This window comes from Kwoniella newhampshirensis, chromosome 3, assembly GCF_039105145.1.
Source record: "Kwoniella newhampshirensis strain CBS 13917 chromosome 3, whole genome shotgun sequence".
Taxonomy (NCBI): Eukaryota; Fungi; Basidiomycota; class Tremellomycetes; order Tremellales; family Cryptococcaceae; genus Kwoniella; species Kwoniella newhampshirensis.
In genome coordinates this window covers 1000768-1023661 of record NC_089957.1, presented here as the reverse complement: position 1 = coordinate 1023661, position 22894 = coordinate 1000768, and the positions used below count along the sequence as shown (strand labels likewise).

Sequence of the window (22894 nt, the reverse complement as noted above, 5' to 3'; positions counted from 1 at the left end):
CTTGTAGAAGTAGACTCATCACTCACTCCACATCCATCACCTATCGATGTACTGAGAGTATCGGCAGCATGCACACACACAGCGATGGATGGATGGATGGATGGATGGATGGATGGATGGCATGAGTGGGATCTGGGGTGCAAGCAGTGACGATAATAATAACCTTGAATTCCTCGAAATAGTCGAGGTGGACAGGATTCCTTATCACCTACACGTCCCAGGTCAAGTTGTACGCGCCGAAGTTTAGCTTCCCTGTTCTTTCTAGGAGGATTTAAGTTGCACAAGTCCGTGGAACCCCTCTCACCGTACACGAATAAATAGATATTATAGCAAACACAAACCAGCTATAGCTACGAGTCAAAAGCTGAACTGCGAGAGCATAAGCTGTTCCCACCATATATACATCACGTACCTGGATGTATGTCCCGACTTCATCGACCTAGACGATCATCTTCGCCTGCATCTCTGCCAAGAAGCCGAACCGCGTCACCGAATCCGAAGCTCAGTACAAGTCCGCTTCCATTCGATCTGAGATTACCTCTGGCCCAGTCATCGTCCCCATCGTCTCCGATTAGTGGTGGGGAGGGCTTATTGTTCAGGAAGATGGCGACGACAAGAAGAGGGAATAGATATCTGGCGGGAGTTTTGGTGACTCTGGGAGTGTTCGCGGTCTATCATTCTTTATCGGCTGGTGGAGGACCAAGTGTCGATGGGAGAACGAGCGGCGGTGCGCTCGAGTCGTACAGCGCTCGATGGAAGGGGATAGGCTGGGGACCGTCGAAAGGTAGCGTAGGATCAACAGTGAGTTTGTAGGGTGGTTCGGCTCGAAATCGTTGGCATCTTGCACGAGCATCTAGCTCTTTGTAGCCAGCTGGAAGCTTTATCGGCTGTCTGGGACGAGAGAGCTCGGGACCTTGACCGACTGACATCTGTCAAATGACTGATACTGACCTCGGTATAAATCACAGGCGACCGGCGTCACACCAGTGGATGATACCTCTTTCGTTGACTTGAGCAATCCCGTCAGCATGCCTCAAACAAGATGGGTGGAAGGTGTAGCTGGATTCAGTGAGTACGCCAGTCCCAACCAGCGCTGTCCAACTCGATGAAGTCACCCGCATGCTACTCATCATGCTGAACCTTACTCGTTCAGACTACTTTCAGAACCTCTATCTTTCTAATGGCACATTCCTTGCAATCACATCCGACCCTTCTTCCCTTCCCGACGTCGAAAAGATCATGTCGGCGTTCCCAGACGACGACGGACATACCGTCCACCCCGCAGGATTGGACAGATGGAGCGTGTTGGTTCCTGGGGAAGACGATCTGAGTGGACTGGGAGGAGTGGCAGTTCGCAAAGTGGGGATCTCGGTGAGTGTAAGAAGCCGGATGTGCTCCGACCGGCAAGAGCGAAGGGGAACTTGCATATTTGGGGCGAGGGGGGGATCCCACTAACGCTTAATTGTCCTGATAGATGTTCTTCAATGATCAAAAAGGAAAGAAGAGCGTTTCCTTCCTCAAACACTACTTCCATTGTGAGCGGGTCTGGCAGGGTGATACCGAAGGAATCGGGTGAGCTTGAGCTGATCTCTTGGATAGTCATTGGCGAGGTATTCTTAGGAGCTTGGAGAGTCTTGACGACTGCTGGGGAGACTCAATTGCCAACACGGTTGATGTATCGTACTACGCCTGATGACTGGGTAAGTTCCTGTGACGGCGTGAATGCGAGCTATACTCACGATATCGTCTGGGTCAAAATAGAGAGATCGAGCAGGTAAGATCACACTTGCTCGTTTCCGGCCAAGGAAAAGGAAAGGCAAAGCTGACCAAACATTCTAGGTCTGACCGCTTGGTTCCAGCAGTCTGTGATGCCGAATACTGCCGTGGAGGAATCACCGATCTGGGAAGATAGAGAGAAGAGCGGGATGACCTTTCTGTTTGACAAAATCACGATCACAGATGTGAGTGTGGTCGTCCCTCTGATCACAGTCGGGACCTTCCTTCTGCTCTCCAATGCCAAGTCAATCTTGGGAAAGAAAGCAAAGTCTTATGTCAGGCATCTGAGCACTGCTGACTTCTGTCTGTTATACACTGCAGCGATGGACAGCTCATCAGAAAGGTCTGAATCCATGGCGGTTCAACAAGATGACGGCGGACCTTCCCCTCCTCGACGCTCCTTTAGGATGGATGGACCCACTTCGATCGTCGATGAAGAAACTAGTACAAACGAAAGGTTGTTCGGTGTACAGGCAAAATCCAGATGTCCCTGTCGTGCTTTATATCAATCGACAGCTGACGGGAAGAAGACTGATACATGAGGATGCGGAAGAATTGAGTAGGGAGATGAGGAAATTGGATGCGGAAGGTGTCATTGAGTGGATGGATGTGCAGATGGAAACAAAATCACGGGTCGAGCAAGTGAGTGATTGATGCTACTATGGGGCTACGACAAGCTTGTCAAGCTGATCATGTTCGCCTGCCTGTTCAGTTCTGCCTGGCGTTGAGAGCAGACGTAAGTCGCAGATTCTGTGATCACAGCGTGGATGACGATGGCTGACACGAGCCCTTCAATTAGGTAATCATGGGTGTACATGGAAACGGTCTGTCCCACGCTTTATGGATGAAACCAGGAAGCGCTGTACTGGAGGTGTGTGGGCTTCGAGGTGCATGTACGAGGAACATTGCTGATCATACAACACACCAGTTCATGATGCCTGGTGGCTTCGCAAGGGTATGTCGGTTGTCCTATCCGAGTGTCTCGAGTGGACCTCCTCCTAGGAACCCCTCGCATATGTGAAAATATGCTGACTTTATTAACAGGACTATGCAACTGTTGCGGAACTGATGCGACATGATTACTATTCTATCCACAAGAACGAGGTCTTCACGCAAGATAAGTGAGTTACGTTCTTCTCAATATCGCTTCTTACTGTCGTCGTACAGATCAATGATTGACGCCAATTTTCCGTTTCGTGTAGATGGCTCAAACCTGACGGATGGGGAGTTGGGACAGTCCAAGGATTCCATGGGACTTCCATACCTGTAAGTTTAGCGCGGCAGTCCTTCCTGGTCTCCCTTGCACAAAGCACAAAGCACAAAGCACAAAGCACAAAGAGCTGATGTTGCTGATGATCTACCTGTAGCTGGATGGAAAATGGATCGCAGGGTTGATCAGGCAGATCGCGAAGGACAAGAAGGACATGGTCGAGCCTTGATTCAGATTCAAATCAGGCTAAGATTCGTACTCATAACGGGATGAGAGATATCTGAAGAAGACGGAGAAGAAGAAGAAGAAGGTCAAGGAGAGGAAGACCGCGGAATCAGATAAGAAGGAAAGCAAAGAAGCGGAATGATGGAAGCGGTACTCATACAGCAGTGGCGTTGAGGACGATGGGATTAGATACGGATCTGTGGGTCGGGATCTTCATATATTTCCATTATCTATATACCATACACATAACCTTTGCACTCTCAACGGAGACATAGATGCGATAGTATATCTTCGACGTCCAATACTGGACTGATTCCAGTTTTCAAGCGTATCGGGAGAGCAGCAGGAAGTGTAACACCAGTATGAGATACATGGTCGTAAGAGCTAGACCAGCCCCACTCCCTTGACCACCTCGTCAGCCCTTCTTCCCTTCCCTCTCGCTCTGACCAGACCCATCATCCTCGCTTCTTCCACGAACCGAATGAAAATTGCATGTAACCGCGCTTCATTCTCCTCATCATGCTCTTTAGGCTTGAATGTCGAATTCGGTTGTCCCGCCACATCATTGCCATCGTCCGGTCCCCCTGTTGCTCTTGAACTGACATCTTCCTCAGCTCCCATATCAATATCGCCGTTCTCATCTTCTTTCCGTTTATTCCCATTGTCCTCCTGAGCTTCGGCTCGCGGATGCGCCTTCCCCTCGTCCTCGTCTTGTCCCATAGATCCTCTGAAACCTTCTAACCAATCCCAGAGATTGACAGACCGTCCAGACGCTCTCCAAATCTCGAAAAGCATTTCGAGCTCTTTCAGATCTTCTTCGTGAAGATGAGGAATGTCTTCGTCAGATGCAGCGGCTAATTTCGCACGTTTGGGTTGCCGATATCCATCGGTAGTTGACGACTGAAGTGCTTGCCCTTCGTCGGTATTTCCCTTTGATGCAGACCGCGAGTTCTTCTTTGAGTTTGGCAACGGAGTGCGGTCCAGGCCAGCCTCGTCTGCTGATACCGCGCTCAATTCGACATAGCTCGCTGAATTCGATAGAGCGTGCAAGATTGACGTTCGCGGAGCAGGATTGGTAACCTATAATATGATAGTTAGCAAGACCACATGCTGGAGTTACAATGGTCCACCTACAGAAGCCAGGTCCCGATTCGATCCAAGAGTGAACAGACTCCGACCGGGCAGCGACGAGTCGTCCGGATGTGCAAAGACTGCATTCACCCATGCTTGTACTTTCTGCAGCTGTTCGGGTGTCTGTGTCTTCTCTGCTAACGTGGCTAGTGAGGAGTTGATTGAGTGATGCAAGAGGAGCCACTAGATAGCGTATGGCAATCATCAGCTGAAGATAAACGATCGTCTTTCTGGAGAAACTCACCTTTAACGCCTTCATAGCTGCCATCGAGCCGCCGCCAAGCAAATCCTCATCGTTGATGATATCCTCCTCTAGATCTTCCGATACTTTCAGAGGTACGTCTCGCGATCCCTGGACCATGGTCAGCTGTTGATCCTCATTGAAGGTGACGAGGGAAGAGCTCACTTTGAGGATCGCCTTGACGCCGCCTGACCGTCTTCGCGTTCGACCAGACTGCAGAACGCATAGATCGATTGTGCTGGGCTCGAGATGGGTCCAGGACGAGAGGAAGACCGACGTAGATGGGACAGAAAGGAGGAGACGGATCGGTAAGTCAGGATGAAGTCTGCGGACCACAGACAGAGTGAGCTTTCTCCGTCTCCGTAGGAAATCAAGATGCCAGGCAGCTCACGTGAGGATGTACATGAGTTCTGCAAGCACCGAGCTTGCTACGAGCTGTGCTTCTTGTATATGCAACAGTAACGGTGATTCTGTTGGACAGTTTGATTAGCTACCTGATTTATGCATTGTATCGATGTAGATAGTAAAATACGATGACTTACTGTCCTTCTTGCCTTTCCACCAAAGCTCTACCTCGTCCAATCCTGCTCGTCCGGTCTTCCTCCCCGAAAGGGTCTGTGGTCATATCGTCAGCCTATTCCGACCAATCTGCCAACTGATCATCACTCACAGCCTCTCCGATAAAACCTATTGCGACGGCTCTAACAGCGGTCGTCAAGTCCGGCGCGTCTCTCCCATGAAGAGTCAGTGTCGTCGGGCCGAGAGTAGGAAGAAGGGATGATAATGACACGGACGCATCTGGAATAGTGCATCTGTCAGCCTTCTACATCTAAGGATGTAAGACGTGAAGACACCGACTTTGCAAGATTGCGATAGGCAGTCGATGCACGGGACAAGAGATCGTCAGTAATGGAGGAGCAGAACATCGTTCTAGCCAATCTGCGATATCATCGAGTTGTTCTGATGTCTTCTCCGATTCATAATTCTGGCAATATGTGTCGACATCAGCCGATATCTCAATGGAAAGTGGGAGGCCGTAGGTGACATACTGTGTAAGCTTCTTCACACCGTCGGAGAGTGGTCGAGTAAAGCTTATCGAGAGGCCCTGAACGGAGTATAGAAGGTCCAGCACCGTTCTCGTCTGTGGTCAATGAGACATGTCATGAGCATTTGCGAGAGGAAGCGGAAAGAGGTTGACTTACCGGAAGGTGGTTGAAAGGGAACGACGAAAACGCCCTGGACAGATCGTCAGCTGTTGCCCTGTACCACTCTCGATGTACATACCTTGCTCAAAGACTGAAAATCGTCCTCCATCTCGTGTACGTGAGATGCGTCGACAATGGCAAGACAAGTCAATGTTGGAAACGCAGAGACGCGTTGGAAATGACATTGTCGGAATAGAAGTCACTGTTTTGACTTGATTTTGCACATGAGTGGCGGTCGCCGACAGTCGATTGTCATTTCCCGTGGCATGCAATGTTTTGACAGCTTGATCCACCACCGCTCTGCAATGTGACTTGAGCAGGTGCGATCCTATGGACTCCTTTCTTAGGTATAGGGGGCAGCATGCAGTCTGCCTGCTTATCTGTACTGATGGTGGACCCAGATAGATTGGTTCCATAAGACCAGATCGGGAACGTTGGAGGCCCTCTGGCCCATCGTGCACGCATCCTTCACATGACGCTCTGAAAAATCATGAAAGCTGCATATGTGAAGAAGCACTGTGTGAAGATTGGGCGCGTATGTGCAAGCATGGAGATGAAAAACTAAGACGCCAGGCACTACGGCTCGCAGACAAGGAACAGAGATGAAGAACGTGGATGAGAAAGTCATTAGAAGTGATTCAAAAGTCTGCGGTCTCAAAACTCAAGGCATGTGGCAAGCCAAACTCAAACCGGGAGCCACGCCAATGTCGATTGACCGGGGGCCAGTATCTGGAAGACTCGACTAGGCTCAGCCGATCCGCTGCTGTGAAACCTCAGTATAGGTAGGAACCCAGTCCTCAGATGATCCGGTAATTTTGAGAGATTATTTGTTGAGTCGGCCTTCCTTCTTGTCCTCGCCCCTCATTGCGAAACATGACTGCCCAGCTGCAGGAAGCAGAATGTGAGGGGGCCGTGACCGACGTTCGTGACCGATGCTTGAAGGTAAGCATCGACGTCGGGGGATTGTATCACACGTTTCCACCTCTCAACAAATTATGTGTCGTCAACATCTGGAAGGATAGTTGAAGGTGATCAATCTGTGGCGGCTTCTCTAAGCTCAGGGAAGCGAGGACAGGTCTGCGAGGGGAATACGAGGGCAGTTTGATCTACCTTAGTGACGCTCGATATATACTGTACTGACTATACGTCTGCGACTGGAGGGTCACTTGACATCGTTGTCCCATATCCTTGCCAAAATGGCGATTTGGTTCGGCTGCAGCAGATTTCTCTCCGCAGCAAGAAGTATTGGTTGTCCGGGTCCCGCGGGGTGGCTGGTATATGGTAGGTGAGCCGTCAGGCAATGTTCGAACAGGCAAAACGGAGCATACGAGGTCCGAAGCTACCGGGCCGTGTTTGACAGAGTGACAGTAATAGAGGTGGTTATATGGTAGTGATGACGAGCAGACACACGCCAGGGTCATTACCGGAGGCACAAAAACGACTAGACCATCTTGTAGGCCCCGGTCGATTGATGAACTGTACCATATGCCCTACGGTCGACGACCAGGCGGTGGATGCTGCCACCGGCGCCAGGCGACCGGATGTACCCAACAGGGGTGAACGGGGAGAATGAAACCACTCAATGTAGCCCAAACCAACCAGACCGACGGGTTTGGGACCAAAATGTTTCCGTGCGTTAGTCCGACAGATAAGGAACGTTCAAATGGTCACGACCAGATCCATATCTTTCGGATTCGGAGGTAAAAAAAAGAATGAGACGGGCAAGTGTTTCAGCAAGACACGGAGAGAGCTCTCAACTCACCTGCAGCATATATACTTGATCTGCGACCTATGACATCAGCTGGTTTTATTGTGCCCTTAATCATCTGCGAATCCGAAGCGAAGGCGTTCTTCTGGGTCCAACAGCACTGTTGCCCCCTTGATTTAGATCCCGAGCGAACTGCTCGGAAACCAATGCTACCAGTCAATCAACAGTGTCGAGTAGTCCTGTACACGTGTCTATGACGATTGTGCGCCGAGATGATTCATAGCTTGACTCATACTTTGAAGTCGTGGTCGCTGTTGGTAGAACGAGAATCGAATGAACCACTACAGCATCTCAAGGCAAGTGAAGAGAATAAAATGATCGCATGCCCAGAGACGAGAACACATCCAAAACGTACAGTACGAGTAATATCAACTTATCGTCATCTCTTCCAGGGAACAGTGCAATATGCCGATCCTGAATCCCTGAACACAGGGTGTAGCGTGTGATCCATGACGATCTCACCCCGCCCGAGGGATTTCTAATTCCCTTCCAACTGGGATCTGTAATGCACGGTTTGATCCCGCTAATCTGACACGGTCTGGATTTTCTAACTCCGACTACTCCTTGCAGCAAGTGGTTTCCGATCACCGCGAGCAGAAGAATTACCAAGTTACTGCAGACGACTACATCCCTGCTCATCATCACTGGGCACCCACTACATCATCCCATCACTCCACTCCCATTTTTTCGTGCTTCTCTCACTTTTCCATTTGACTTGCCTTTTATCAACCGTTGTCTTGTGTCTATTCACTTTCCCAATATTTTAGGGAGAGGAAGTGGTGCATAAGGGAGAGAGAGAGAGAAAAGAGAAGAAGGAAACCAACGACCGCTCACAAAACCGCGGAGGATATCGGTATCCCACGACTCCATAAGTCACACGCCGAAAAGAAAACCGCAGAAAATCAGGTCAGTTCCAGGTCAGGAGGCGTCGCGTGGGGTTCGTCCATACTTCCATCTGTATGTAACTCCACCCATGCCGGGAAGGGACAGGGGGTTGACACTCGACCTTTTCAAACCAGCCTTTGCGTCAGTCCTGTTCGTCGATCACCATCGTTCAGTCCACACTCGCGACCCGCTCCTTCGCAGGTTCGTATCCGCATGAACTCGCACCACACCGACGATCACAAACTTTCATCCGCGTTGTCGCCCTTGTTGTCGACATTACTCACTCATTTGCGGACGTAGGGTAGCGAATAGAGTGGACAGCGCTCATCTCGCCATGTCCGCTCCAAATTCCCAACGCATCCCGCCCTCTTCCGCCGCATTCCTTCACCATCTACATACCGATCCTTCGTCCCATCACATCACGCTGTCGGTCAACAACAATGCACACGGTACGGGTACCAGCTCCTCCCCTCGGTCGATGACAGCCCCCCTCCATTCGCCTGTTCTGGAATCAAGTCGAGCGAACAGCCTACCAGATCGCACTCATTCACCTATATCAGCGCAACTTGCACAACCCACAGCAGGGCCGTTATCATTGGGAAGAGCTTCTTCGGGTTCGAGGAGAGGGAGGCCCAAGACGGCGCCGGGCGTCAAAGAGCCAGTGCTCGCTGTCTCGCCCAGCAAGGATCACGAGGAGCTGGCCAACCTCGCAGAGTCGGAGGACTCGTGCATTGCGGCTTTTGCGAGAGAAGAAGCTGGATTATCGGACGCAATGGACATGCTTTCGGTAGCTATCACGGATGAACATCCCAAAAGTCTGGTACTGGGTAAATCAGGGTCGCTGATCAGCGAACCTCACGAGCAAGCGACGAGCCCGTCTCAACCACCCCCGCCCTCGATGAGCTGGTCCACCTTCTCCCATGCCTATGCCCATGGTCTTTTCGATCCCAACAAGATTCCCAACCCCCCTTCGGGAGGCGACTCTCCTTCAGAATTCCACTCTGCCCACTCTTCACCCGGCAAAAAGCACGCTTCCAGCCTTCCTTTACACGGCCTCGAGGACAGCTCAGAGGGTTATTCATCAAAGAGCAGCGAGAACTCAGCAGCAACCACTGTCAGCTCCGCGCCTTCCACATCGGCGGCCTCTGTCCCCAGAGCTGCTCCGTCTCTTGCGGCGAGACGGAAAGCATTCGAGCTGGAGCACCTGCCTAATCGGTTCCAACCTCCTCGACCGGACAAATTAGCCCTTCCGTCTTACTCACTCGCTGCGGCGACAGTTCGAATGGCGTCCGGTTCTCTTCGCGATCATGACTTCGCTCCCCTATCGATGCCTAGTCCTGAGCGAGAGCTCACCGATCCAATGTCGGGTGTAGTGTCATCGGGCTCGGATGCCATGCGAGACAGTGCAAGCTCAGATCCTGGAACATCGAGGTATTCTTTACATCGCAGCATGTCGAGTGCTCCTGGCACGAACGCATACGGCTTAAAACTGCCCACAATCCAAGCTTCTCCTGTCACTACACCGACCGAACAGCTCAAGCCATCACCCAGCGTACGGCATGGTGTCGTACCTCACTCCAAGATTCCGCCTGCTTCCGCTCCTATCGAGAAAACCGTTGAGGTAGAGTCCACGGGTGACTACTTTGGTACAGCTTCTCCCCGCGATACGGGGTCGTCCGCCGTCAGTTCTGCCTCAGCTGCGGACTCGACACCGATGAATGCGTCAAAAACACCCGAGCCCAAATCGTCTCCTCCATGGACAGAATCGTTACCAGCTTTGGCCTACCCCCAGGACGTGGGCGCTTTGTTCGAAAAAGTCGGTTGGTTGGCTGCACCCGTTCCACCCGATGAAGTGGCGCGGCGGCGGGCTTTATATCGATTCAATATCCTCCACACTGCTTCGGATCTGAATTTCGACCGGATAGCGCATATGGCGAAGCTTGTATTTAACCCGAAGATCGTTCTCATCGCGTTGATTGACAGCGATACACAATGGCATAAGGTGCAAAGTGGGCTGGGTGTAGAAGAAACTGCGAGGATATCTAGCTTTTGCAGCCATTCGGTTTTGGCCAGGTGAGTAAATGGAGAAATAACAAGGCTAACGAGTAGATCCGATGAACCCTTTGTCGTGCTCGATGCCAAATTGGATTGGCGTTTTGAGAAGAATCCTCAAGTCGTTGGACCACCCCATATCCGATTCTATGCTGGTGCCCCCTTACGGACAGCCGAGGGCCACAACATTGGATCGTTGTGCATCATAGATGACAAGCCTCGTGCCGAGTTCCCTCCTCGGTCACGGCTGATCTTGAAAGAGTTTGCTGCTGTTGCCATGAGGGAGATGGAGCTTTGGAGAGATAAGGTGAGCATGCTTTGTTCGACTGCGCTGACGACAGCTTCAACTCCGTGTTCGCGACAGAATACAGACATCGATGGAGAAATTTACTCGAGAGTGCTTGGAGATGGACGCAAATTCGTCCGTATCCAACGCCGAAGCAGCGGCGAGAATGGATCAGGTGTACACACGGGCAGCATCTTTGGTCCGCTCAACACTCGACCTCGACGGGTGCTTCATACTTGACATTGGACAGATCGAGATGACTCAAGTGGAGACGCCGCAAGGGAGGCAAACGGTCTATCGTGCCGATCCCTACGGTCAAGATCAGGCATCTCCTGTCCTTGAGCGAAGCGACTCCTTCGGACCCGTCCCCGCGTTCCCCGTATTGGCGGCAACTCCGGCCACCGTCTCCTCCCGTGCTCTCAACGGCTACGAGCACGAAAAGTTCGCTGAGTTTTTGAGAGACCACAGGGATGGACGTATATTCGAGATGGTGGCACCTTTGTGGATTCGTTACATGTTCCCTCAAGGCTTCCGATATGGCATGGTGGTGCCGGTGTATGGCCTCGATCAACAACCGTTCGCTATGATCTGCGCATATACCACGAACAAGGCGAAGCAATTCCTTGAAGGTTATGAGCTACAATTCCTCCGCGCCATTGGCGTGATCATTTTGTCCGCAGTGCTTCGACGTCGAATGGTTTTGGCCGACAAAACCAAGTCTATCCTCATCTCCTCTGTCAGTCACGAATTGCGTACACCGCTACATGGAATCCTCGCCGCAGCCGAACTGCTCAGCGACACTGAACTCGACTCCAACCAGCTATCCTTTCTCAAAACAGTACAAACATGTGGTAATTCGCTTATCGAGACGGTCAATCACGTTCTGGATTTCACTAAACTCAGCGGTTCCGGCACTTCCAATCAGTCAGCAGTCAAAACTGGCAAGGTCAACCTCGCTGCATTGGTCGAAGAAACTGTTGAGGGTTGCTGGATCGGTCAACGAGCGAGAAGTTTTATGGGTGATGCGGATATCGGAAGCTTTTATGCGCCTCCGTCATCCACTGGCCTAATCCCAAAATCGCAGCGGGCAACAGTCGGAGAGAAGCTTTCCCAAGTGGAAACAATTATCGATATCGATCGGAGAGAAAAGGGCTGGAACGTGCGATGCGAGAAAGGCGGTCTTCGACGTGTATTGATGAATCTAGTCGGCAACTCTTTCAAATTCACGAAGGACGGATACGTTCAAGTCACACTCCGCGAGATGCCTCACGATCCGTCTTCCAAGACCATCCCGGTGGAAATGACGGTCATCGATACGGGTAAGGGAATTGGTAAGGATTTCCTCAAAGAACAGCTGTTCCACCCTTTCTCTCAGGAGAATCCGCTGCAGACCGGTACTGGTCTTGGCCTCGCCATCGTGAACTCCATCGTCCGGTCCGATTCGGTGAACGGCAAAGTCGATGTGTGGTCGGCTGAAGGGATGGGTACCGAAATCAAAGTCAGCTTCGAGGTGGAGGTTCTTGAGGCAGACGAAGAGACATCATCGAACCAGTCTACCGGAACTCACTCCGCGCAGAACACCTCTGTCTCCTTTCTTGGTTTCAACCCGGAGCATCAAGGACACCGACTCAGCCGTGAAGTGCTGTCTCGATATGCTTCTCAGATGCAATTTGACATCAAGGGACAAGCCGATATCGTTGTTATCAACGAGGACGAGCAGATATTCAATGAGTACAAGCGAGGCAAGAAGCCAATCATCTTCATTGTGGCTGTCAGAAGCTTTGACGCGAACCACATTGCCGAGTCGGTCAATCGAAATGGAGGTTTCTGTCAAGTTCTGTATAAACCGGTTACTCCGTCTGGCTTCAGCCATGCCCTCAGCGCCGCGGTGGACTGGATAGAGGGTGCGGATGATGACAGATCGTCCCCTAATAGACCTGCAATCTCACGAGGATCGTCGGGGGCCAGCCAAGAATCTGCTTCTACCATCAGCGAGTTGTCAAGTAACCGTTTCACTCCACAACAATATGACCAGAGACTACCATTACAACGGAGACGGTCTGAGGAGAATGAGCAGGTTGCGACTAGGCCCAGTATGGCCCCCAGAGGTATCACTTATCATGCTCCGAGGAGAGTGCCATCCACTGCCAGCGATGGCACGGCACAGTCGTCACCTCAACAAGGCTCTGGCTCTCCCACTTCGACAATCTCGACAATCTCTTTAGCAGACGGGGGAGTCATGTTGAAAGCTGCTACCGTGCCTGTGGATACGCCGAGGAGAGGAAGGGTAGGAAGGGTCATGGTTGTCGAAGATAACATGATCAACCGGAGAGTTTTGGCAGCTTTTTTGAAGAAGAAGGTGAGTAGCTATGCCTTCATTTAAGATTGGTGCTGACAGTTTCGAAGGGCTTCGAACACGCTGAGGCCGTTGACGGACAAGCAGGCGTGGAGATGTTTGAATCGACCCCAACGAATTACTGGGAGTGAGTAAGAGGTCGGCTGCATCGAGACGATCGCTGACCCCACTGTCAGTGTGATACTCATGGACATCTCCATGCCGGTGATGAACGGTCACCAGGCGACTCGGGAAATACGCAAGATTGAAGCGGCACGTAGACATAACCCTTTAGAAATACCAATCGTTCCACCACCAGGTCGACCCGTCTCACTACCCCCTACAAAGGTCGTCCAGGCTAGAGTGAAGATATTCGCGTTGACGGGACTGGCGACTCAGGACGATAAACGGGAGGCGTTTGGGAGTGGCGTTGACGGATAGTGAGTGCTATTCATACTTGCCTTAGCCTCTTCATGTTGGGCGACCTGGTCCTGTGATACGGCGGACGCACAGGGAGTCAGACCAAAACAGAGCACGACGGCTGACTTGAATTTACTTACCTGCAGCCTTGTTAAACCTGTATCACTATCGAGCTTAGATGTCATCTTCAAGAGTGAGCTGAAAGTGGACGACCGTGACCTAGCGCAACCGCTAATATGTTTTCATTCGCAGAGATCGGCTTCTAAGCCGCGCATATATCAATTTATTAGCCATTCCATTCTTTTCATCTTTGTTTTCTGCTGTCTTCTGTAAACCGTTCTCATCGTTTAGCCACTTTTTGCAAGACTTTTACTCCTCATCCATTTATCATAAGCGCAGCAGCATCAATTGTGGACCCGACAACAATCAATCCTTGTAGTGTATTCATTATAGTGCCGAGCAATCAATCGGCAAGACAAAAGATTCAAAAAGGAAGAGAAAATGCATTCCTTCGATAGACGCGTTTTGGTCTCTGGCCATTATGCGATCGGCTTAGGACAGCGATACAACTTGCGAGAGGGCCATCTAATTCATGCTCGCCATGTGACGTGCACTGCATCGGTACGATATCTGAAGGTACTTTGTGAGAAGGAGGCAAGTGGACAGGAAAAGACAGACATCCTGCACATACCTCTGTGTTACGCCCGTCTTCTCTATAGGTGTTGTTTGACCCATACGATACGATAGCAAACCAGCTTGAGCAATCATGATCCCGTTATCAATGCAGAAACTGTCATGGCACGAGATTGTCAGCTACGGAGCTCACGTTGACCGAAGTGTGCAAAACGAGGAACAGGGACCGTATCTGTTGGATGGACTGACCTCTCGTCGGTAGCGAACACTCTACCACTTCGTTCTGACGCCATTATGCCCATCATCTGCTGCAATCTCAAATTACCTATACACAACGCCAACAAAGTCAAGGAGTGAGCCTTACCCACTCGCTTTCAACGTGAACTCACATCCTACCCCGCCTACAATCAACACGTCCCTCGCACCGACATGTGCCATCGCCCTCTCCGTGATCTCCACCAACATTGCAAAAGTCGTTTCTTGTAGAGAATAACACAAATCGTGGGGTGTGATGATATCCTCCTCTTCAGGTGACGACCCGGTGGGTATTTGATCCCATGATCTATATCGTTTGTCCCTGGTATATGTTTCGACGGCATGGAGAATCCCGGCGAGAGAGACGTCCATCCCTTTGGTACCGTAGGGAAGGGCGACGAGTCGTGTACCTCTGTTCATTGATTTTTTGGTAAGCGTTTCCACAAAACCTCACTCTTCATCTCTTGCAACTTTGATGGGAGACCTCTTTCGAACGCCCACTCACTTCTTCGCTTCGATCTCAATGTTGTATCCCGGACTGGGATCGTTTCTCAATCCTATGACTCTCGCAAATCTGTCTAGACAGTTGCCGATGGCTATGTCCAGAGTCTCTCCGAATATACGGTAACGTTGTTGTGAATAAGCGATGACCTGAGTATTGCCTCCAGATACATAGAGGACAATAGGGTTGTGGGATGAAGTGATTTGACGACCCATCTCGATGTCTATTGAAGCCGCCAATACGATGACAAGTGTGAGAACCAGTTCAGGCCAGGTTAATGATGGAACGACTCACGTCCAACACAATGGTTGACCCCTACCAGAGGGATATTGTGCAGTAATGATAACGTCCTCGCAACCAACGCTCCGACCTGTAAAGGTGTACCCATACCTGGACCTACAATCGTCGTTGACAATCAGCCAGTCATGATCCATGGTTCTCACAATGATCTGCCCGTCATACTCACCCTTCGTGAACGCAATGACATCCAAATCACCCATCCTCACTCCTGCCTTCTTCACAGCCTCCTCGATCACCTTGACCACCCATTCTCGATGATGTCTAGCCGTATCAGAGGGTAAGAACCCTTCTCCTGGAGGAGTGATGTATGTGTGTCGTACATTCGAGAGTACAGTGACGCTCGTTGCGGCCCCTGGGGTAGACGAGGGCGAATGAGATATGATACCGCATCCTAATTTGTTTGCTGAGCCTTCGACACCGAGGCAGAGGAGTCGGCGAGCTGTAGCGCAAGCACATCGACACGTCAGGACTCTGGCTGCGGATAGGCATCAATCGCACCTAATGACTCACATGGCTTAGGAAGAGGCGATATCTTCTTCTTGCTCGATGATGCTTGTGTCATCTTGGGCGATCAGCGCTGAGTCGAAAGAAGATAAGGGAGATGATGTATAAGGAAGGAAAATATCAACCGACGTACAAGTGGAGGCTCGAACCGTTTGTTTCGGTTGTCCATTGGCACGTTGTCATTATTATCGACGTCTAAAGACATTCACATTGACATTGAAATCGACTTTCATTCTTCTTCTCGTTCCTCTCTGCTCATTACCCGACCCATATCCGTCACGGGCTGCTCTAGATCACTTGCGGTCACAATGTTCTGGGATCCTCTCTTCGACAAAGCATCGACAATTTTCGGTGCATCCCCTGATCAGCTCAAGGTGGGTGATCAACCTCCTTCTGAAGTCCTGCTCAGCCCATCTCGGACGACACCTGCTGAGCTGATCTTTTCGACTCCACATACAGCTCATAGCTTCACTGCTCATCTCGTTCCCTCTTGGTTCACTCTTCATCCGTCTTCCACCCTCACGACCGAACCTCGCTCATCTGTTCTCCATCGTGGTCTCTACCATCTTCCTCGTCCCTCTTCTCGATCTGGGAGGAGGGATGCTGCATTTATTGTTCAGTATCTGCGGGACATACATGATCGTGGTCACCATGAAAGGACGGAGAATGCCATGGGTCGCTTTTGGGTCAGCTTGCTCTTCGAACATGACGGCATATGAGCTGACATCGAAGAGGACAGTTTCGTCATGGGACATTTGCTCTTCAAGTGAGTCTTTGTCAGATGAGATGGATAGCGATGAAAGCTAACAGAAGCTCTTGCAAATTCTGACCAGTCATATACGCAGACATCTGCTCGCCATTCCAGCGACTGCAATAGAAATCACGGGAACGCAAATGGTGCTCGTGATGAAACTCAGCACGTTCGCCTGGAACGTTCACGATGGTAGAGGCAAAGCTGAGGTGAGTCGCGGAGTATTGACCAGAGCTGACGGAGGTCTAGGAGCTTGATCCAAGCCAAATTGAGACAAGATTGACGACGGTCCCTAATCCCCTCGCCTTCTTAGGGTACTGGTGGGTGCATGAAAAGTTTCCACTTCTCACATTTAAGCTGATGTCATCCGTTATCCAGCTTTTTCTTCCCTTCGGTCCTGGTCGGCCCTTCTTTTGATTACGCGACGTACGATTCTTTAGTCCATCACAGGCTCTATCGCGTTGCCCCTCCTGGTACTTCCGTGGAACAAGCCAAAGCTGCGAAACACAGAGTACCATATGGTCGTAAACGGGTGGCCTACCTCCACCTGGCCATCGGTCTGGCCTTCTTGGGAATATATTCCACGTACAGCTCCCAGCTGTCCTACGACCGGATCCTCACACCTGTGTGGTACACTTGGAGTCTCGGAGAAAAATTTGGATTTGTCCAGCTTGCGGGATTGATTGCCAGAACCAAATATTATGCCGTTTGGAGTATGTCTGAGGTGAGTCAGCATGACTGGTGTGCAACGCTGAAGTCGCAGGGCGCTTGTATTCTCACTGGTATCGGATTCAACGGCTATGACCAGAAGACTGGGAGAACCCTTTGGAACCGAGTCAGAAACGTCAATATCGTCGGTATCGAAACAGCAGAGAGCTACAAGGTGTTGTTTGACAGTTGGAATTGCCGAACGAATGTGAGTCTCACACACAAGAACTAAGCCTCGCTAATCTTGTTCAGGTCTGGCTGAGAGATGTCGTCTACAAGAGATTGACCAAAAAGGGAAAGAAGCCTGGATCGAAACAAAGTATGGCTACGTTTGTGACGTCTGCGTTCTGGGTGAGTATCGCTGTCTAGTTTACTCAAGCCTGGCTGACTCGAAATGAAGCATGGCATTGATCCTGGATATCATCGTGAGTTGCGACTATAGGAGATGAGCTGACTTCATAGTTGCCTTCGTTATGGGTGGGTTTCTCACATCCCTCGGTCGACAATTCCGTCGATACGTCAGACCATACTTCCTTCCCAAAGATGAGTCATCGTCGAAATTGCCTAAACGCTTTTACGACATCACTGGCTGGATCATGGTGCAGACCAACCTCAATTACATCGTAGCCCCCTTCCTGCTGCTGAGACTCAAGAGCTCAATTCTGGCATGGCACAGGATGTACTGGTACAGTCCTATCCTCGTCGCCGTAACGATGGCCTTCTTCTCAGCAGGAGGTCGAAGAAGGCTCAAGCGAGGATTGGACAAGCAGATTCCTCGATCCAATCCTCCCAGCTTCAAGATTTCACCGCCCTCACCAGCAGCGTTGCCGAAAGACGCTCCGCCACCTCCTGACGCACCGGAAGATGAAAGGGACAGTAGTGATCTGAGATGGGTAAAGCATGCTCTGGATAATCCCAGCTATCAGGATGGTGGCGAAGGGGTGGGCATGGGCGTTTCCATTCCGGACGAATGGATGGAGAGTGCTCAGGGGACACCCGTCAGTGAGCGAGGAGATCCCATGAAGGTGGAGTAAACAGGATAGGATAGCGAAGGGGGCGTATGCCGGCGAATCCCAAGAGGACATGACATGAACCTGAATATGCACATGTACATGTAAGAAAAACATAGACACTGAGCTTCATCTGGTGGTCTCAAACAGCGTTCTCGGTCAGGGAAAAGGTAGAGGTCGATCACTTTTGTCTGGACTCGAGTCTTTTTTTTTGCTGCTTTTGTTTACGCCTCCAGTCTGAGGGGCTCCAAAAGTCTGTTTGGTTGTGATATCCAAGGCAAGGGGTATCTAACTCGACGCGATTCATTCGGTTGTTGAACTATGGACAAGAGCCTTCAGTCTCCACCATCATCGCCTTGTGCTCGTACCACAGCCATGTCACTGGGCGTCTCACCGTCATCTTCGTCTCCGTTGTCGGGGATCCACTCCAGACCATTCCCACCGAATCGAAAGAGATCATCCAACTCACACACACCGAGTCCACGCGCCACTCCTTTGTCCGAGAACATCGCTCAGTTCCCCAATATACGCGAGACGGACTCGAGAGAGGAAGAAGATGGACTGCATAACGTCGAGAGAAGCAGATTGGAGTCGGCCTTGAGGGAAGAATGGTTGATGAAGGATAAGGTGAGTTCCGGTGCCCTGCCTTTGATTCGATTGAGAGCTGACGGGTGGTGTATGATGTATGTCTGTGTGTGTGTGAGATCAGTTGGCAGTGAAAGTTGAACGGGTGGAGAAAGAGAGGGATACGTTGGAGATGCAGCAGAGGGAGATGAAAGTGGTCATGACGGGTTTACAAGCTCGAGTGGAACAGGCTTTCAGCGAACAGGTAAGCGGTTTGGCGATGAGCCACATTGCGTACAGCTCGCCTGCTTAAATAACATGGATCGCTACGGGATGATGCTGACTGCTTCACTTGCGCAGAGCCGTATGGAAGCTGATCTCGAAGAAAGGGACGATCTCCTCGAAAGACTTAGAAAGAGAGTGGGAGAAGCAGAGAGGCAGGTTCGTGATAGTCAGAAACGATATCTGGAGCAGGTGCGTTTCCATTGCAGATGCAGGAAGTACGGCATGACTGAAAATCATTCCTATGTGATGATGTAGGAGAAGTCGTTCGACCTAGAGCGAAAAGCACTTCAAGCACAAGAAGATCATCTTCAGAAGCGGATCATCCAACTGCAAAAGTCTTCTGGAGCTCGCACTCCCACTTCCATCCCCGACTCAGAGGACCACAACGTCGTTTCGCTCAAGGATGAGTTGGCATCGATGAATTTATCACATTCGACCTTACTTGCGAAGCTCAACACGATCACGAAAGAGCTCGAGGATCTTAAAGTCGTCAATAAGGAGTTGGAAGAGGAGAACGAGGGCTGGGAATTCTTGATTCGAGAACGAACACTCAACGGGAAGGTCAGACAGGGCGTTGGATTCTTGGGTAGAGACAGAACCGACTCGGAAGAGGAGGAAGACGCCTCTTCAGGTGTTGCGGGAAGTGTGGGTGGACGGAGCGGTTTAGAGTCTGTTGATGAGGATTTGGACGCGGAGATGGAGGAGCTGAATTCAGATCTGGAAGCTCAATCACCTATATTCGATGACGAACATCACTTCATCAAAAACATTGATGAGAGGCAAGGTGGATTCCTCGCACCCCCCAGAGGGAAGAGCAGAGGTCAAGGCAGGAAGATAAAGGGAGACGGTGCGGCCACATCGCCCGTCTCCTCCATTCGAGGCGGACTGGATCTTGCCGCCGAACTTGGCATGGCGGACGGGTTCGATCTTGACAGTCGAGGCAAATCCGAAGAGACCCAGAGCCTGAAAATGGAGCTCAAACAGCTCAAAGAAGCGAACAAGGCTCTTACGCTCTACTGTTCCAAGGTGGGTCACATTTCGCTTTTTTTTCTTTTTTGGTCCGGTGAATCTGCCTCTGACTACCTGCAGATCATCGATCGCATCATCGCGCAAGATGGATTCGAACATATCCTTTCAGTGGATTATAAGAGTCGCCGAAGCAACGGAGTGTCTCGCTCAGCATCTGGATCATCACGTCCTGCACTCAAAGACATCCAGCTGTCGGTCAACCCTCCGACCACGGTGACACCAGCTTCCCCGAAGAAGAAGCAGAAGAAGGCAAGACCGCTCAGTATGATGGTGAGGGCCATGTCAGGATCAGTAGCGATGTCTCCAAACGCTGCACATGCGACTCTCACTCGATCGTCGCCCTCTCCAACTCCTTCTGAGCAGACCGGCGACGCAGTCAACAATGACTCGCAAAAGGAGACCAAGTCAGAGAAGAGGGTGAGTATCTCTCGACTGCGTCCCGTAGGGCAACTCCACTGAACTTGCTCGATAGGCTCGACGTGGATTCTCGCTCGATTTCAGATCATTGGGTTTCGGTTCTTCCGCTCCTGAACCAAACAAATCAGCTCTCAAACCTCTCACTCTCACTTCGCGATCTGCTCAACCTTCCATTCCTCAGAGAAGCACCTCTGGATTTTCCACCACTGGCGGGCGAAAGCTTGAGCCACATGCCGAGGACGAGGAAGATAGAAAGGAGAGGCACAGAATGGAAGCGACACTCAAACTTATGGGAATCGAGAGGAGCAGTCCGAGTCCGACGATCGAGGAAGAACCTCAAGAATACAGTCTACCAAGTGGAGCATCTTGGTTCAGTGGCGGTAAGAAAAGCACCCAAGTCGACGAAGAACCGATAAGATCTTCTCTGAGCTCGTCAGAAGGAGGAGTGCGAAAGCCCAATCCGTCAGGAGCTACTCGAGTTTCTTCGATGTTCGGAACGACAGAGCCTGCATCCCCCCTGGAACTGGTAACGGTGCCCGACCCGAAACTCGCGGAAGCAGCACTAAGAGCATTTGACGAAAGAGAAAGGGAACGAGTCAAGGCTTTGGCAGACGGCCGAGCAGAGGTGGGACATACGAGTCCGCCAAGAGTGGCAGGAGGACTGAATCGGATTAGCGCAGATAAGGGACGGACGGTCAGTAAGAGTGAGAGTGTCAAGACGTTGTGGAGTATGGGTGGCGGTGATAGCAGACCCGGTAGTGGAGAGATAGTGTTGGAGAGGAAGGAAGCCTGAGGCAACAACAGTTCCCGAGATGACATGGCTCGACGACACACAGTGGCATTGGCCCGGAGTGGAGGTAAGACAGGAAGCTCACGCAAGTAGATATACGACTAAACACGATCTGTACATGATATTACGCTTCTTATATGCATATGATTGAAATGTAATCGTCGTGAGGGTCATGAGTGCCATAGAATGCCAAACAGCGAAATGAGAGGAGTACAAATATAGGAGGGCCCTGTCATGATGCAAGTCGGAAACGCTGATAGTAACCCTTACATTTCGCTTCCATCGTTTCTTGATATGTCTCAGGAAGAGTATCGACGAGTCGACCTAGTGTTAAGACCGTCAGCACCCACTGATTCGATCGACGTCGAATAAGCAAAGCGAAGAATGAAAGTAGGGTTGTTGAAGGGAGATACCCTAAAATCTATGCGGAGGACTCGCTCTCACCCGGATTACCGCCCCACACAGACATGGAGGGAACGACCGTCCCTTCTGGAAGCACGGTATCTGGTAAAAGGACAGCGAGATCTTTGATGATGACGAATTTGCCCTGGAACGCACAAAGGGTCAATCAATCCCGATCATAACCAAGTCGAGAGGCTGATGCTGGCCACAACATGACGGGACCACCGTACTGGAGGGATGGTAATGATGATTGTGTGAGGTGAGCTGGGGTAGGCAGACTCACTAGAATACATCCTTTTCCTATCTCGACGCCATTACCTATCTGTGCAGCTTCGATAATACAGCCAGGACCGATATGGACGAAATCTGAGATACGAACGGGATAGAAAGTGAATGCGCTGTGCATGTGAGGTGTCATCATTGCTTCCCCCTGATCTCACAACTCCAATTGCTTCCAATGTTCGGGTATGTGCTCCGCACACTCTCCAACAAGCTGTTGAATTTTGTCGAGCCCATGCGGTCACACACCCTGTCGATGAAGGCGACCGCAAGGACTTGCCTCGATTGTCCAAGCCACATGACACCGATGCACAACAAGTGTTCAAGGGCCAAACCATCACTCACCCCTTATACATCTTGCCAGGCGGTCTCAATACTGTCCCTTCGCCAATCAGACAGTACCTCCCCATGGAAATGACGACATGTTGGCCGGCAGTAGAACGACGTAGGTCTCCTCGAAGTATGGATCCGGTCTGAATGATGGACTTGCCTCCTAGGATAATGTTGGCGGCTCCTGCGATGGTGGCTTTCCGGGAGACTTTGTCTGCGAAGATGAGATACGATATTGTGAGGAAACAGAGTTTGGATAATAGGGTAGGACGGCCGGTCTCCACAAGTCAGCTTTTTGTCATGTGTAGACGAGGCGTGCGAATAGGACAGTCTATGAAGAAAGAAGACACCACTCACTCCCTGTATCCGTCTCGATGTATGTGCCCTTTTCATACGTTATGACAGTATCGAACGCGCCCATGATCACTCATGTCGTGATGCTCTCGGGTCGTCGTGGTGGTGGTAGTCCTCGTCGCAAGTCTGTGTCTAAGATGAAGTGGAATCGAGGTCGCAGAAATCAATCATTCACAACAACAAATGATGACGTTTCGTCGCGACTTTCTCTGACACGCGAGGATCATCTCGACGACTGGCAACGGAC

The 22894-nt window shown here is 50.9% G+C and overlaps 8 protein-coding genes across 8 annotated transcripts; 5 read left to right on the top strand and 3 right to left on the bottom strand.

Moving 5' to 3' along the window:
• Positions 1–420: 420 nt before the first annotated feature.
• On the top strand, positions 421–3215 carry IAR55_001731 (uncharacterized protein; the record flags this gene model as incomplete). The annotated part of the gene is made up of 14 exons (XM_066944854.1): positions 421–801; positions 969–1068; positions 1154–1371; positions 1475–1535; positions 1600–1700; positions 1762–1774; positions 1840–1961; positions 2098–2418; positions 2489–2512; positions 2576–2647; positions 2705–2731; positions 2821–2897; positions 2979–3042; positions 3144–3215. 14 exons carry the CDS (start codon positions 421–423, stop codon positions 3213–3215), a joined length of 1653 nt encoding a protein of 550 aa, XP_066804777.1.
• A 380-nt stretch (positions 3216–3595) lies between these two features.
• On the bottom strand, positions 3596–5897 carry IAR55_001730 (uncharacterized protein; the record flags this gene model as incomplete). The annotated part of the gene is made up of 11 exons (XM_066944853.1): positions 3596–4291; positions 4346–4525; positions 4587–4694; positions 4749–4908; positions 4975–5053; positions 5126–5198; positions 5254–5381; positions 5442–5568; positions 5633–5724; positions 5786–5819; positions 5868–5897. 11 exons carry the CDS (start codon positions 5895–5897, stop codon positions 3596–3598), a joined length of 1707 nt encoding a protein of 568 aa, XP_066804776.1.
• Positions 5898–8775: 2878 nt separating this feature from the next.
• Positions 8776–13800, top strand: IAR55_001729 (uncharacterized protein; the record flags this gene model as incomplete). Its single annotated transcript, XM_066944852.1, has 7 exons — positions 8776–10450; positions 10667–10800; positions 10865–13138; positions 13186–13262; positions 13312–13554; positions 13681–13727; positions 13787–13800. The coding sequence occupies 7 exons, from the start codon at positions 8776–8778 to the stop codon at positions 13798–13800; spliced, it is 4464 nt and encodes a 1487-aa protein (XP_066804775.1).
• A 324-nt stretch (positions 13801–14124) lies between these two features.
• On the bottom strand, positions 14125–15786 carry IAR55_001728 (tRNA N6-adenosine threonylcarbamoyltransferase; the record flags this gene model as incomplete). Its single annotated transcript, XM_066944851.1, has 8 exons — positions 14125–14164; positions 14226–14324; positions 14417–14492; positions 14557–14834; positions 14928–15147; positions 15219–15320; positions 15391–15663; positions 15735–15786. The coding sequence occupies 8 exons, from the start codon at positions 15784–15786 to the stop codon at positions 14125–14127; spliced, it is 1140 nt and encodes a 379-aa protein (XP_066804774.1).
• A 250-nt stretch (positions 15787–16036) lies between these two features.
• IAR55_001727 (uncharacterized protein) lies at positions 16037–17629 on the top strand (the record flags this gene model as incomplete). Its single annotated transcript, XM_066944850.1, has 8 exons — positions 16037–16102; positions 16188–16414; positions 16468–16494; positions 16562–16688; positions 16732–16799; positions 16858–17395; positions 17440–17538; positions 17588–17629. The coding sequence occupies 8 exons, from the start codon at positions 16037–16039 to the stop codon at positions 17627–17629; spliced, it is 1194 nt and encodes a 397-aa protein (XP_066804773.1).
• Positions 17630–17660: 31 nt separating this feature from the next.
• Positions 17661–18221, top strand: IAR55_001726 (uncharacterized protein; the record flags this gene model as incomplete). Its single annotated transcript, XM_066944849.1, has 1 exon — positions 17661–18221. One exon carries the CDS (start codon positions 17661–17663, stop codon positions 18219–18221), a length of 561 nt encoding a protein of 186 aa, XP_066804772.1.
• Positions 18222–18572: 351 nt separating this feature from the next.
• Positions 18573–21285, top strand: IAR55_001725 (uncharacterized protein; the record flags this gene model as incomplete). The annotated part of the gene is made up of 6 exons (XM_066944848.1): positions 18573–18824; positions 18907–19026; positions 19122–19235; positions 19302–20072; positions 20136–20492; positions 20548–21285. The coding sequence occupies 6 exons, from the start codon at positions 18573–18575 to the stop codon at positions 21283–21285; spliced, it is 2352 nt and encodes a 783-aa protein (XP_066804771.1).
• Positions 21286–21514: 229 nt separating this feature from the next.
• On the bottom strand, positions 21515–22714 carry IAR55_001724 (uncharacterized protein; the record flags this gene model as incomplete). Its single annotated transcript, XM_066944847.1, has 5 exons — positions 21515–21606; positions 21727–21829; positions 21968–22082; positions 22309–22507; positions 22651–22714. 5 exons carry the CDS (start codon positions 22712–22714, stop codon positions 21515–21517), a joined length of 573 nt encoding a protein of 190 aa, XP_066804770.1.
• Between the last annotated feature and the right edge of the window lie 180 nt (positions 22715–22894).